Raw genomic sequence first — 15,913 nt, forward strand, 5'->3', positions numbered from 1 at the left:
AAGCAGGATAAATCACAGGTGCTCTGTCTTTTAAAATGTTTTAACATGTTTGACTTAGTGATCAATTATGCCACTTTCCAGGTACAAAAATCTACTAATACAAGTACAGAAAGCCACTCATCTTCCACAGGTAACACCTATATTTTCAATATTACCAGAATACAGCACAGAATGCTTTCCACACTGCACTGATGCACACTCCAGCTGGGGGATAATTCTGTATCAAGATTTCCATTTCCTGCCCCCAGCCCTTCTGCCACCTCCCCTTATTCAAACACAATTTGGTAAATACTTTCACCAGGAAAATAATACTGTTACTTTGAACCAACTGTATAAAAAAGGAAATTGATGATAAATTAATTCTGGTCTAAGCTCTATAGAAAGCAAATCCTCAGAAAGAGAATAAACAGAAAAAGTTTCTGTAATGCTCATGACTATTATGTGAACATAGCCAGACATGCTCTCTACAAACATGTTACTTGTCTGGCCTTTACCTCAGGTAAAAGGCTGCCTTCTTTTCTAAATAAAAAACTTGGATTTATAACTTTCTTGCTTCTCCTCAGCAACTCAGAAAACTACTCTTTCCTGTTTCTTTTCTACAACATTACCAAAAAAGGGGTACACTCAAGACTCGGAGATCCTGGCAAAAGGCTGCTTCACAGAAACAACAGGAAGTATTTGCAAGTAACTGAACAGCCACACCGCACTGCTGATGCATCACATCTGACCACTTTCTCCACTGAGGAGCCAGCTACGCAGGACCTACCTGAAGTTTTACTTCTATGTGAAATTTTGATTCTTTTCAAACCCTTGGTTTACCAATCCCTCTCAAGTGCTCTGTCTCACTTAAGGCAATGTAGGGTGATGTAAACATGACCACACCAAAGGGCAGCTAACACAGCAAGCCTGGTAGACAACCAAAACAACCCCGAACTCCGTATCACAAGTCCCTCATGACCCAGATGACTACATCTGGAGCAAAGAGCTTCTAACACATTCTTCACGTAAGTAAGTTTTTATTTTAAGAAGACCATCCTAGTGTCTTAGGACTAAGGCTATTAAAGTTTTCTAACATGTTAACATAGAATAACAATGCTGGTAATAGCCTACAATCATTGAAAGACAAAAACAGTACATTTTTTAAGTCTATGAAGCATAGTTGTGGCATACACATATATATGCGCATACATGAATCAAACTCAACTTGCCTTTCTTTTTTTTTAATAGAATGACCTTCAAACATAATTTTTATAACACAGTAAGTTCCTGATGCACCACTACTGTTCCCAGCTGCACAGGCCTCCAACTCAAAGCAGCAACTCTTCCAAGAACTTATAATCAAGACTGGTTTTGAACATAATAGAAAGAAGTCCCAGCAATAACCAACTTCTATTTTTGCTATTGTACTTTTGTATTTATTTTCACTATAAACTTACAATCATATTGTGACTGTAAATTAAGGAACCAGAGGATTCTTTTCCATTTTAAACTATAAGAGCCATGACACACACTCCATTAAGTATCATCAAACAAAAAGGCACCTCATGCTTTATAACATCTCCTTGCTCAACATCATCATTAATACTACCACAAGAAATTCCTGTCACCCAATCCCACTAATAATAACGTCCCTAGAGAAGTATCAAACTATCATCCAAAGTCAGAGTCCCTTACTCTAAACCATGGACAGTCACCACCATGGAGAAAAAATAAGTCATAACCAAAAGGTAAAGAAGGGAAGTGATTTAGACAAGACTACAAAGTGAATCAGCAGTAAGCCCAGGATTTCAGTCCAAACTGACAGTCCCTTAACTCCATTACCTCTCCCCTTTTGTTACAACTACTTTACAGCTTTTTACTCTTCCTATCTCCAGGGAATAAAGACCTCAAAAGTAACTGCCCCTAGCAAAAAGCAACCCTGGGTATTTCCACACAACAGTTCCATGAGGATGAGGATGATGTTTGTCACAAAGCTCAGGAAGAAAACCACCATTTTGCTAAGCCTGACAACAGCAATGTGTGTGACACAATGTACACAGTTTTATCTGAAACAGAAGTTAAAATTCTAATACAAAAATACAAACAAATGAAAATCGGAAGGAATAAAGCAAAAAAAGGGAAATAAAAACATGACAGTTTTAAGACTGAATATTAAGTCTGGGCTTCCAGATACAGTTAAGAGGACACCATCTGCTTGCAAATACGTCAGGCAGGGCTAGAACAATGAGCATTCGAGGCTCATATGCAACATTTATGCATATGCTTCAGTTCTAAGCAGAAGCAGTCCCACTGGTTCCTACAGGACATCAAGCACAGGTAAAAGTTTCTAAGCATAAACATCTGCAAGACAAGGACTGACTACTTGAAAGACCCCTCTTTCTTGTTTTAAAGTCCACTGCAAAAGGATTTCCACAAAAACCCATCATCATCATCATGCCAGCAGAGAGGAAGGTACCCAGTCACTGGAAAATTAAATCCATCTCAAAGGATAACCATGTAATATTTGGGGTTCTTTTCTTAGCAAGGTTTTTTGTAATTAATCAGAATGAATTCCATGATTCTGCCTCCTCAAAAGTCTTCCAGCTTAAACCTACTGATATAATTTTCCTTGCTGTAACACTACCCATAGCTGGCACAAAGATGGTCTCTCCATCACGTTCTAAATGAAAGGCACGTTACAAAAGAACACAGCTCAGGTGCCTCAACAAATCAGTGCAAACACCTCATTACTGAGGCAATCCTGACAGGCCCAAAAGTCCCCTCACAATATATCTGATGAAACTTGACACTATCTGTGTTTTTCTGGGTAAGTTTTCACTGTAAAAACAGGTGCTAAAATGAACATTTCCCTGCAGTGTTTGCAATACTAACACTGCCGCATAATGTCAGTGCAGATCAAATTCCATTGTCCAAAATGACTGGATTTAAAGCATAAATATCAAGAAGCTAAGTAATCAGAAGAATGAACTCGTGCACTTTTCTTCCTCCTAATACCTTTACTATTTCACAGTAGCTCTGGCAATACAGATAAAAGGCAACGTGCAGATTACAGGAACAAAACCACAGTATTTCAACCACTTAGCGTAACCTTTAGAAAAAAGGTACTACACATCTCTTCTGCAATTATCCCTATACTTGATTCAAGGATGACTGCCACTATTTGACAAAACTGCTCTGAAATAGACATTCAGGAAGTGGGGATCGGAGCGTGAAAGCAAACCCAAACCTTGATGTATTATCACCCACTCGGCTCCCTCTCTACACCTCCTCCCCAGCACAACAGGAGCCTGCTGTCCGTGGCAGATCACTTTTGCTACCCCAATTTAGCACGCCCAGGACAACTTCTGTCCCAAGTTTGCGTGCACACACGGACACACGGCCGCGCACGGACAGACACCACGCGCGGGGAGGGGGAGGGCGCCTGACTCCCCCCACCCAAACCCAAGGCAAAGGCGCACTCTTAAAAGAGGGAGGGAGGGAGGGACGAAGGGGGAAATCCGCTCCCCAGGACGAGACCCCCCCCCGCACCCTGGGGTGCTGCCCCCGGACCCAGCGCCGTGAGGGCGGAGGTGCCCCCACTCCCTCCCCGCTCACCGGTGGGCGCGCTGTCGAGGATGCGGAGGTCGTAGGCCCCGGAGCAGCGGTAGTTGGCGGCGGTGCCGTTGTCCCACACCACCACCACCTCCTCGGGGCTCTCGAAGCTGCGCACGGTGCCCACATGGCCCTCGCCGCCATCCTGCTTCCCCCACTTCCAGTCCGGGCCGCGGACCACCCGGGCCCCGACTCCTTCCACCATCACCCGGTTGTTCCGCGAGCTGCTCATCCCGGCGGCGGCACCCTGGGGCGGATGGAGGGGGCGCGCAGCCCGCAGGCGGCGGACGGGGACCCCGATGGGGGCGGCTACCTCGGGCGCCGGGCGGGAATCTCCGTCCGGCTCTGCTCGCTCGCTCCCTTCTCTCCTCGCTCCCTACGCGCCCATTCCCGGCCCCGGCAGCACCCCCCGCCCGGCCCCACCGCCGGCCCCGCTCCCGCCGCTACATCCGGGACCTGCGGCCGCGACGGCGGCGGCTCCAGGGAGACCGGCGGGGCCTCCCCCGCCCCGCCGCGCTGCGCATGCGCGGATGCCGCGGCGGGCGCGTCGCTCGAGCGCCCCCTGCGGAGCCGCGGTGGGCACTGTCCCGCTCGCCCTGCCCCGGCCCGGGCCCGGCGCTGTGCCCGAGGGAAGGGCGGGGAGCCGAGCAGAGAACCGGGGCTGTGCATCCCTGCCGGCAGGGCTGCCTCAGGCTTCTCCAGGCCGCCAGCCCGGCCATTCCTTCTGGAATCGCGGCGTCCTGTGGCGCCGCCCCGCCCGGCCCCGAGGTGATGGTGTGATGGCGGCGGCGGGAGCCGCTCCCGCGGCCGGGCTTCTCGAACCGCCCTGCTTCTCCATCCACAAGTTGCTCCTATCGCCGATGCTTCAGTGGCAGAAGGATCATCAATTCGATTGTATCAACTAAATCATGAGCGATCTACCTTAGGTAAATCACAGAATCATTGAATGGTTTGGGTTGGAAAGGTCCTGGATCATCATCTGGTCCCAACGCCTCTGCCATGAGCAGGGACACCTTCCAATAGACCAGGTTGCTCCAATCCCTATCCAATGCAACCTTGAACACTTCCAAGGATGGGGCATTTTATGAATCTACAGTTCTATGATTCTTAACCTGTGTAGTGGTTTCCTCATTTTCGATTTACTTTTGTGTCCTCACATCCTGTTTCCTTTTCAAACTGTGGATATAACACTTGCACACTACCAAGGTGAGGTTGGTGGGACCGTACTTTTGTACCCAGGAGCATTTTAAGCTGGTGTTCAGGTGCTCCAGTCTGCCAAAGAGAGGAATCCGTATCTCCACCTGCCCTTGTGGGAATACAGAAGACAGAGAGTAAGACAGATTTAATTCGCATAGCTAGTCTGATGACTAGGATGCCATGGCAGGGACAAACAGAACTTTGAGATTCTGAGAAGATGGGATTAAACCATCTTACGGGAAGAGGAGAGATTCAATTAACTCCCTACGAGAAAGATGTTGTAAAATGCATAAGTTGTTTGTATGATCTTTTAAACTAATTATTGTAGTAGAAATTATTAACCTCCCTGAAATAGTATATAAACTCGTGAAAAACCTGAGTAAAATCGAATTCTGATCACCAAATCAGTGTTCTCGCCTCTCTATCAATCACCAATATGCCCTTCCCACCTTGGAGGATCCTTCACGGGGAATGTACCTGCTCAAACTTTGAGCCAATACCTGCAATGCAATTCTTCATAAACTACCCTCTTCGTTAGCACTCTCATGATACTCAAGGATTTCCTTTAACTCCACACATCCTTCTCCATCTTTTATAGAACATGATTCTTCGTTTCAAAAATGGTTCTCCATTGCTTTTGTCTCTCCTTTTTTTTTTTTTTTTTTTTTTTTTTTTTTTTTTTTTTTTTTGTCACCTTTTTAAAAGTATCTATCCTAAAGGACAGACAAGTCCGAACCAGACAAAAGAAAACCATTTCTTAGTCAACAGGGATATGGCTGCTCTTGCAGTGGAAACCTCAAAGCCCAACAGATACCATGCTGTTGCCAGGCAGTGTAGGTTTTATGGCAGATGCTTCTCCTTATACAAAAGCTACCCACAGCTTGTAGTAGCTTATTACATTGGTACATGGCAAAATTTTCCAGAAATTATGGGGGTTTCTTCGTATATCAAAGGATCTAGCTGGGCTCATGTGGGAATAATTTGCCCATCTGCCTCTTTCTACTTTTTCGTGCTTTGACAGTTACGGACAAGTATAAGGTTGACACATGCCTAAGGATAACACAAAGCATGTTTTTCTATTACTCTCTGGTACAGTTAGATTTAAAAAAAGGCTTTTTGTAGTCAGGAAAGGTATGCCAGAAATACCTAATAAAATCTGAGATCAGAATTAGTTCTCCCGGAAAGAATCTGAGAAGTTCATCCGGTACATAAATTTTCCCACAAAGGCTATATCCTAAATTACAGATCTTAAGAGAGTCTGCTGCTGCTGCAGTTCAGCAGCAATGCATGTGGGTAGATATTATTCTGGAGCTTCTTCTCTCCCAATAATCCTTCTGACGACTCATGCTCTATGACAATAACCCCTGCCTCTCCTCCTACTCATCTGCTTTTTCTATCACATTATTTACTTGCAAAACCCAGAATCTCTAAAGATGTCTGGATCATTTCTGAGGTGTCTTAGACATACAAGAGCATAAGTAATAACTGAAACCCAGTATCTATTGGATTGAATGTGACTGCTCCCTCAAAAGCTGACAGGGAGTTCTTTACCAGCTCAAAATACAGAGACTTGTACAACTTTATTTGTGCGGTAGAAATAAAGGCTGAATAGACTGGTCTGATACATTCACTTGCTAGGGACTACATGACTAATTTCTGCACTCCAACCTGTCATTTCTACTATATGGCCACAAAGTTGTGGAAGGTGCAAAATTGTCATTGGCTACATGATTTGGTTTTCCAGAATCCCAAATTATATCATCTCTTTGAATCATACATTATATCCTATATTCTGTGACCTGTTTAACCAACTAGTAAGGAAAAAAGATTTTTACCTCTTGAATATTTTATTTGAATTAGCCTTTCAAAATAAGCAGTAAATACTCTCTTCAGATGGAGATTTTTAAAGTGAGCATAGAAAAAGGATATAGCTTTGGGGAAAGATTTTCAAGTTATGTTGGACAGTTAGTGGTCCTATCTTGATATTTTTCTGGTATCAGCCACAAGAATATACAATGGCATTAGTGCTAGAATAATAAGCAAGAGAATCTAATTCTCAGTGAGGACCAGAAGACTGTTGGAGACTCACAGAAGGGTGTAGACAGAAGAATCAGAATGTAATAGCAAAAGGAAAAAGAGAGCTTTGAGTTTTGAAAAGAAGCTGAACTAAGAAGATTACAAATTAAACAAGTGAAAGTATAACCAAGATAAAGATTCCATTGGAGGTTGGATCCAATTAACCTAGTGTGACAAGAAAAGTGACAGATACCGCATTTTCAGATATGTGTCAGCATTTTCTTTAGAAACAGGGAAACCAGCCACAGTAACACCTTAAGCAAAGAACTCATATCCATTTTTCAGCTGAAAAAACTCCTTGTCAGCTTAAGGCCTTTTGTGAGGCAGAAGGAGTTAGTTCCTTGTCTGGCTGGTTGTACACAGAATAAATGCATTTGCAGTTGCCTCTAACAAGGCTCTGGTCCCTCAGTAGGATTGTTGTCTTCCCCTGATGTATGCTGAGAGCTTCTCATATCTCCTAAACTTGCATTTGCCCCTAATTGCACAGGAGAAAAAGGAGAGGAGAGGAGAGGAGAGGAGAGGAGAGGAGAGGAGAGGAGAGGAGAGGAGAGGAGAGGAGAGGAGAGGAGAGGAGAGGAGAGGAGAGGAGAGGAGAGGAGAGGAGAGGAGAGGAGAGGAGAGGAGAGGAGAGGAGAGGAGAGGAGAGGAGAGGAGAGGAGAGGAGAGGAGAGGAGAGGAGAGGAGAGGAGAGGAGAGGAGAGGAGAGGAGAGGAGAGGAGAGGAGAGGAGAGGAGAGGAGAGGAGAGGAGAGGAGAGGAGAGGAGAGGAGAGGAGAGGAGAGGAGAGGAGAGGAGAGGAGAGGAGAGGAGAGGAGAGGAGAGGAGAGGAGAGGAGAGGAGAGGAGAGGAGAGGAGAGGAGAGGAGAGGAGAGGAGAGGAGAGGATTGAGCCCTGAGGAGCACTGCTGGTGACCAGGAACCAGCCGGGTGTGACTCCACTCACCACAATCCCATGAGCCCTGTCCTTCAGCCAGTTCTTCACCCAATACACTGTGAACCGGCTCGTCCTATGTTTGGATAACTTGTCCAAAACGATGATGTGAGGGACAATATCAAAAGCCTCACTAAAATCCAGAAAAACTGCATTCACTGTCTCCCTTTCAGCCACTAGATGTGTGACTGTATCATAAAAAGATACCAAGTTGGTTAAACAGGACTGTCTCTTGTGAATCCATGTGCTTACACTCCAGGTAATTTAATCTATCAGTCCTCAGATTGTGGGGGAAAGTGCCATCTAAACCCTCACTACTAGAGTTAGCAGACAATTTATTTATTTGTTTTTCAGGTCTATGGTCTAAAAATTATACTTATAACCCCAGTCAAACCCAGGACCAGTAGAGGAATGGGACTAGGGAGTTTTTCCACTATTCAGACTGGCAGAGCAGTAATGCCTTTAAACTGCTGCAAGAGGAGCAAGCAAGGCTCATCTGCAAAAGGCTTGTTTACAGTGTTTCTGGCCCTGTGAGAGCGTGCTTGCTTTGAACACCTCAGGCAGTCATGACAGAGCAGTTGAACCACAGGCTGGAAGGGAATGCACAGCGCTTTAGGCAAACTCACTCTAATTGCAAAGACTCGTTCATCCGGTGCAGAAGTTTGGATGCACAAAATGAGCTCATGAACAAGTTCTCTTCTGGCTACCCAAAATTAAATGTAGTCCTGAGTCAGTATACTTACTTATTGTCAGTACATAATCCCCCAGATGGTGATTATGGTCTTCCTCACCACTTCCTGCCATATTGGAGCAATCCAGTCAGGGACCACGAGAGAAGACCTCTGGTTTGTGCAGAATTCAGTGCTGTACATACCCTGTAGACTCCTTGGTTTTGTTGGAAAGCAAACACTTTTGTAAGGGTGACTTTTTGTAAGAGCAGCTGCCACCTGTCTGAAGGGTAGGGCATCTCTCAAGACAACTCTCATAGAGTCACAGGAAACAGGACTTTGGAGAACATCCAGCCCATGCTTCTGTCCATCAAAGCCATCCAGAAAGCTGCTTGTCTAAACTCTACCTGGTTGCCTTTCAGATCTGCACAATGTCATGCTCCAGCAGGAAATTTTAATATAAGTATTTGCCTGGATTGAAGAGAGGTTTTGATGGAGGTTTTTCTGGGCAGTCTTGTCTGATCAAAGCTGAACTTGCAGTGTAGCATCTGGAACACATCATGGAAACAGACCACAGAAATGGAACTGTGCTATCAGGAACACAGAAAAGGGACTGTGCCTTTTGCAGGAAAGAATTCTATATTAAAGACTTGCTTTTATACATTTCAGAAGAAAAAAATCTCAAGTTCTTGGAAAGACAATTTTTAACTTGGGGAGTTATGAGGTTTTGTTTACTACCTTGCACAAATCTTGAGTTCTTAGAACTTGTCATATGAAGGATATATATTAAAAAAAAATCTAGTTTGGATATAATGAGCAGACTGTTGTTTTCTTTTTAAATTACAGTGGTAGAGCTTATTAATTTATACTGATCTGAGTCCAAAAAATTCTGCTTCCTTAGTTGAACACTCTATTTTAGAACAAGCACGGTTTTTTAGTCCTCCTCTTGGAAACTGAAAGCATTCTAGATTTAAATTTTCTGGTTTTCCCCAAAAGGGATTTTATACCACAGTTCTTTCCTTTGGACAAAAGTATTAGGAAAAGAAATAAGAAAAAAAGAAGCAACTGTCTTGCTCTTTTTGAAATCGGCCTATTCTTCTCTGTGTAAGCAATTCAAGTAACTGATGAAGACAGATGGAAATATTGGCAAATGAGATTAAAAATACTGTCTTACTGAAAAAAACAAATGCCCCAAACGTAATTTTTTTTCTTTATTTATTTATTTAATGAGAAGTATGTAATCCCACTCCACAGAAACTTCTTGTCTGATGAACATGCCACTTCTTTAAGTAAATATAAAATCTACATAATGTATATTTTCTGGAACCCGAAGTATCAGTTAGGAACTTAAGCACGCATCCTTGTTTATCCGTGGTTTAGTTGTCAAAAACGCCCCTAATTCCGCAGCCTCTGCTGCCATCGCGTGGCCATGAACCATCTAAAACTCACTCGTCGTCTTAACTTGTCGCACTTTCCTCCGCTTTATTTGCCAGATTCATTACCCCGGCACAATCCAATTTTCTTCCTCAGTTTTCTGAAATGTTATGAATAATTTGCATTGCTTTTTTTTTTCCTAGCTTCTGCAGATAAAAATATTTTTAATGTCAGATGATGAGCAAGTTGTCATGCACGAGAGCAAATTGCTTTGGTGGGCTTGGTTTTCACTATGCTAGTGGCATCCTCTGTGAAACTGTTAATTAGAACAGATGTATTAACCCACAATGTCCATAACACTGGATTTTTTTCTGAGAAGTTTTAACTCCTTTTCTAGAAAAGAAAAACAGCTAAGCAGAGAAAAGAATAAAAATACATAATTTCATTTTCCTGCATTGAAACAGAAGCACTCCTATAGAGATCTGCTAAAAAAGAATGATTTTTTTTTTTCCGTGTGTAGCTAAAAACTGCAACATGTTGAAAAAAGTATTTTAGGATAATAATAAAAAGCACCTTGGAATCTTCTTTCTTGGTTAATGCTCTAAGCTTTACTGTGCTGAACTCTTTTGAGTAGAGAGAAAACAAGGTACCTGTGAATTTAATCCTGAAGTTTTAAATATTCAAAGATAAAATAAAATAACTAAAAATTATGTAGGAATCTAAGGCATACACACTGCAATACCACGTACTGATGTTTGCACATCTATACAAATTCTTCTACTTTAGCACACCTTAGAGGATTTTAAAATGTATACCCACCTGATATTTCCAAGAGTTTAGCCAAATATTGTTGTTTAATTCATGGATCATTTTTAAATAGGGTGATGCATTGCAAGGAGGGATTAATTTCTGCCTGGTATTAAATTTCCTGATTGCAAAGATTGTAAAGAAAGTACTTACTTGAAATTCTAAGATGTAATCAGAACCAGCTAGGTTGTATTTTTAGACTGATAGGAAAATAAACTCTCCTCAAGTCATCAGGTTATTTTAAGAATGTTCCTACTTTATGTGCATGATAATTTTTGCTGCAATCAATGGGGCCAATCCTGTGAATACAATGTCCTGTGTCAAGTACAGGTTTGTCTCGCATTACAAAGGCATTCAATATTCACTAAGTAATGCCTGAAAGATGACTTCAGTACCAAAAAATACCTCTGTTTAATTTTAACAGTCTGCCAATATAGTATTAAACATTGAGCAACTCAAGCAGAATCTAAATTTTCTATGTTTTGTCATAAGAAAATTGTTCCAGTCACAACACTATGTAATCCTAAATTCTAAGAAGTAATATTTTCAATACACTCTGATAGACTTGTTGAAATCTGTATTTATCTAAAACATGGCTAGAAATTTTTAAAAATATATTACAAAATTAATATTAAAAATAATTTAAAAATTTAAAAATCTGTTGCTAAACAAGGCAAAATGCTTTGCATAAGGGAAGCATTTAAAAGACACACTTCATTTAAATTTGTATACAATTCTTATAAATAATTTTCACTGTTAGCATGCTAAAGAAAATCTAAGAAGTTGCCTAAAGGAAGATGATTCATTGAGCTTATTTCTGACTCCACTGAATTCAGCTGGGGCCATACTGCTGATGGACATAGAAAAAGAGTTTAACAAATGTATACAGAAGTTTTTTCATTGGGGAGGGAGGTGTTACATGATTATAAAGCATTCCAAGATATTTTGGTCTTTTGTGTGAAATACAACTATTTATCCTTTTGTCCTCTTTTAAGTGATAATGAAGCAATGAAAACAGGTAAATAAAACTGAGAATGCTTTACTGCAATACATCTTCCTTAAAGACCGGAAGAAATTTAACGTGGATTCAACACCCAGCTGTACTGTGCTCTTTCAAAAATTCTCTAAGTTCTGTAGCAGCTTCTGTTAATATTCTGAATGAAAAAAAAATGATAAGACAAATGTCTTCAATATAGTTGCTCACTTTCAAATTATTTTATACTGTACTGTCTCATATTCACAGTTTTCAGCATGCCCTGGATCTCTGATTTCTGAACAAAGCAATTTTAAATCAATTCACATTTCTGAGAATTACACTCAGCTATATATCACAGAATTTTACCCTTCATTTTAACTCTTCTGTGAATATTTTAGGTGACACAAAAAAAAAGTTCCATTACTGTTATTTAAATATTAAATTTTATTATTTTTACAATGATGAGTCAAATCCTCTATTTTGGTCTGATCCTCTATTAACCATGATTTTGTATTTAGCAGTTTGCCAGATGTGGTCAAAGGCAGGGAACTGATATCATGCAAATCAGATCCTGCAAGAGTCATCCCAAGGAAGACAAATATTGAGCAGTCTTCCTGTTGCAGCAGCTGTTGAAGATATCTTCAGTCACCCAAACAGAGAGTAAAACAATACCTGCTATGCCTGCTGAATGGAAATACGCTTAATTGAAGGAAACATAGTTAAGGGAAGAAGTTAAATCAAATTTTCATAGAATCCATAGAATGGTCTGGGTTGAAAGGATTGTAAATATCACCTAGTTCCAGCCCCCCTGCCATAGGCTGGCACACCTTCCACTAGACCAGGTTGCTCAAAGCAACCATCCAACCTGGTCTTGAACACTTCCAGAGATGGCACCTCCCCAGCCTCTCTGAAATCTCTGAATCTACCCTCAACCAGTTTAAAGCCATTCCCCGTTGTCCTACCACTACAAGCCCTTGTAAAAAGTCCCTCTCCATCCCTCTTGTAGCCTTCCTTTAAGTACTCAAAGGCTGCTTTAGGGTCTTCTCTTCTGCAGGATGAACAACTGCTCTCTCAGTCTGTCTTCAAAGGGGAGGTGCTTCACCTCTCCGATCATTTTTGTGGTGCTCCAACAGGCCCACATCTTTCCTGTGCCAAGGACCCCAGAGGTGGATGCAGCATTCCAGGCGGGTTCTCACAAGGACAAAGTAGAGGGGCAGAATCACCTCTCTTCCCTGCTGGCTACACTCCCTTTGACGCTGTCCAGGATTCTATTGGCCTCCTGGGCTACAAGCGATTGCCAGGTCATGTTGAGTTTCTCATTCGCCAACACATGTCCCAAATAATTCCTTTTGAATCCTCTGTTCCTTCCAATTTTACCACCATAAAGGGCTGAGAAATACTTCTTGATGGAATGAAGAGAAGAACCATAGAAGAAAAAGATATGGATGCATGGGAATATGAAGATAGTAGTAAGAGTAGCAAAGCTTAATGAAGGGACAACAGAAGCAGTCATTCCTAATGCCACAATTATTGATTTTTTCATGGGCACCAAAAGTACAAACACAGCCTGTTTTTTTCCATTTGAAATTTGAAGAGCCTCCAAAAGAGCATTTTCACTGACTTCATTCATATTTTAAGGAAATACAAATAAATAATATGCATGAGAAAGTCTTGAGAAATGCTGAATTGAATTTTTCAAATGCACTCTTTTTCCCATTCCCTTGCTGATAATAAATATCACCAACACTGGATGCCTTTGCCCCTGTGTTAATGGAAAACTTTTCAGATGTCTTATGCATGGACTTCACACTTTTTAAGTATCCCAAGATAGTTTATGCTGACACAAAGCTATTTATCCCATTTTCTTAGATGAATACTAAAGTTAAAGAAACATTAAAATAATATAATCAAACAGAACCTTGAATTTAAAGCTCTGAGGTTAAAGCTCACTTTGCCCCTCCTCAGAGGTGCTGCTCATTGAAATCCATTCCAAGAGTGCCTACAGAGAACTGCAGTGGGACTGACTTGCAACTGTCCATCGGAATGTCAGTAAGAATGTAATGATTCTGTCCCAAACCCCAAATGATCATAGAACCACCTCCCTAAACAAAAGATAACATAAACATAGTGCAGCCTTCTAGTGATAAAAGCAAATCAAACTGTGACTCTTCAATTGCTTCTGTCAATTATTATCTATTGCCTAAGCAAAATAAATTGGCAGACAATATGAAAGAACAGTCCTGTGCCCTTTCATTTCTGCTTAATCTGTAATCCATTAGTAGTGGGTTGAGGCAATCATTTTATGAAGCACTTGGAGAGAAGAGAGCATATTGCAAACAGAAAACAGAAACTCTCTCTGGGAATGTAGGACTCTCTTTCTCTGAAAAAAAATAATGCAGTAAGTGTTCAAAATACCATAGTGACCACCTTCTTTTTTCACACATGCACAATTTGCAATGACTCAATCACTTGGAAGTGGTTGTAATATAAGTAGAATACAGCCTTTTCTTTATCAGCTCTGCAAAATGTGTTGTAGGCCGAAGGACAACCTTTTAAAGACTTTTAAAAAACCAACACCAGTACCAGAGGATCTGACAGGGATTGCTTGAAGCAAAAGGAAGTTACTAACATTACTGCTGTTGTCAATGTAGCAACATGTTCACACAGAAAAAAACTCAAATCCCTCAGCCCTTCTCAGTATATGTCATTTGTTTCAGTCTGCCTGTGGCATGTCACTTATGCCTGACCTTGTAAATATTCCCGTGAGTAACCAACACAGGATAGGTGGTAGTCCAAGACCAGATAAACCTCATCGAACCTTTGTGTCTGGATGCTTTTTCAGGCATTCAATCTCTCTTGATTGTTAATCAAGTCATTAAACTACTGGGTTGGTATGACTCAAAGGCTCTCCCTAACCATCAACAGCCACACCTTCTACTTTTCAGTCCAATGAGTGGATATGCATTTAGAAGCCTTCTAGACCCAAGGACACAGGCTGCATCTTCTTCTTTCTCAGACATTTGGGATTTTTCTTCTCTCTAGATTTTGGGTGACTCAAGGATTCTTCAACTTAATGAGGACAGGACTCAGACACAGAACAGTCTGCTGCAAGCAACAACTAGTTCCTCCTTCAGATGTAGCAGGTTCCTGTGCATCCAAAAATGTAGTTGTCAGTTCAGCCAAATTATTGTCTCTGAAGGTTCCTAAGTTCACACTGGAGATGAAGCCTATGTGTTCTCAAACTGAGCTATCTACTCCAGCTCTCTCACTGGAGTGTCCCTTCATGATAAATCCTTTTATCTGAGGTGTACAGCATACACTCCCAGCAAGTCAGAACCAAAACCTGGGTATGGTTATTCTCCGTCAGCAGAGGAAGTGTACCATTGATTACAGTATCATTCTGTTTGAATTCTCTTTCCTGTTCCTGTAACAGCTCTGGAGAAAAAAAACAAAACAAAACAAAACAAAACAAAACAAAAACAAAAACAAAAACAAAAACAAAAAAAAACAAAACAAAAAAAAAAAAAAAAAACAAAAAAAAAAAACCCCAAAAAAAACCCACAACCCAGACTACCCCTGTCTGCACTTACCAATTCCCATACTCTTTTAAATTTTGGACAGCTGACTGTATAGGAAGAATAGATATTTTAAAATATCTTCAGATCTCTGCAATACATACACTTACTAGTCTTTTCATGGTGAACAAGAAAATTTTGGACCGAGATGCTTTATGTCAAAGCAGAATCTCTCTGGTAAGCTCCGTCTTAGATAGGAGGAGCAAATGAAAAAGGCCACAATTCCTTTTCTGCTGTTACATTTCTTTCTTTCTTTCTTTCTTTCTTTCTTTCTTTCTTTCTTTCTTTCTTTCTTTCTTTCTTTCTTTCTTTCTTTCTTTCTTTCTTTCTATTTTGAAATTTGGATAGAGCAAGAAAACACAGATAAGGTAAGAAGTGAAGTGTCTCACTGAGCAACGTCTGTCTTCTCTCAGCAGTTCATGGAGCTGGGCCATAAAATAAGGAGAGGGAAAGTACTTCTGGGTACCGTGGTGGAGGCATGCATCTCAAATAGCAGATGCTCAGCTCCAGGATCTTCGTGTTATCAGCTGTGCTCCTAGGATTTTGCCAAGGAAAAGACGCAGATACTGTGCGTCTTTTTAGGAAGCTGAAGGGGGGATCATCTGAGTTAGCAAACACTAGGGCCTCCAAGCAACAATCTACACAGCTGAAAAGGGAGCTGGCCGAAATTGTCTTGGGAATTAAGAGATACCTCTACTCCTCTCTTGTCTTCACTAATGC

The 15,913-nt window shown here is 41.5% G+C and overlaps 1 protein-coding gene across 3 annotated transcripts in view; it reads right to left on the reverse strand.

Annotated features, from left to right (window-relative positions):
• MIB1 (MIB E3 ubiquitin protein ligase 1) overlaps positions 1-4,087 on the reverse strand; it is a 77,014-nt gene extending 72,927 nt beyond the window's left edge. For all 3 annotated transcript variants that reach the window (XM_066182573.1, XM_066182565.1, XM_066182557.1), the window contains exon 1: positions 3,595-4,087. In XM_066182573.1, the coding sequence (XP_066038670.1) occupies positions 3,595-3,823 (229 nt within the window). In that variant the 5' untranslated portion in view covers positions 3,824-4,087. The remainder of the gene's footprint in view (positions 1-3,594) is intronic.
• Between the last annotated feature and the right edge of the window lie 11,826 nt (positions 4,088-15,913).

This window comes from Chamaea fasciata, unplaced genomic scaffold, assembly GCF_029207755.1.
Source record: "Chamaea fasciata isolate MVZ Bird 193981 ecotype frontalis unplaced genomic scaffold, bChaFas1.0.hap1 SCAF_1, whole genome shotgun sequence".
Classification (NCBI taxonomy): Eukaryota; Metazoa; Chordata; class Aves; order Passeriformes; family Sylviidae; genus Chamaea; species Chamaea fasciata.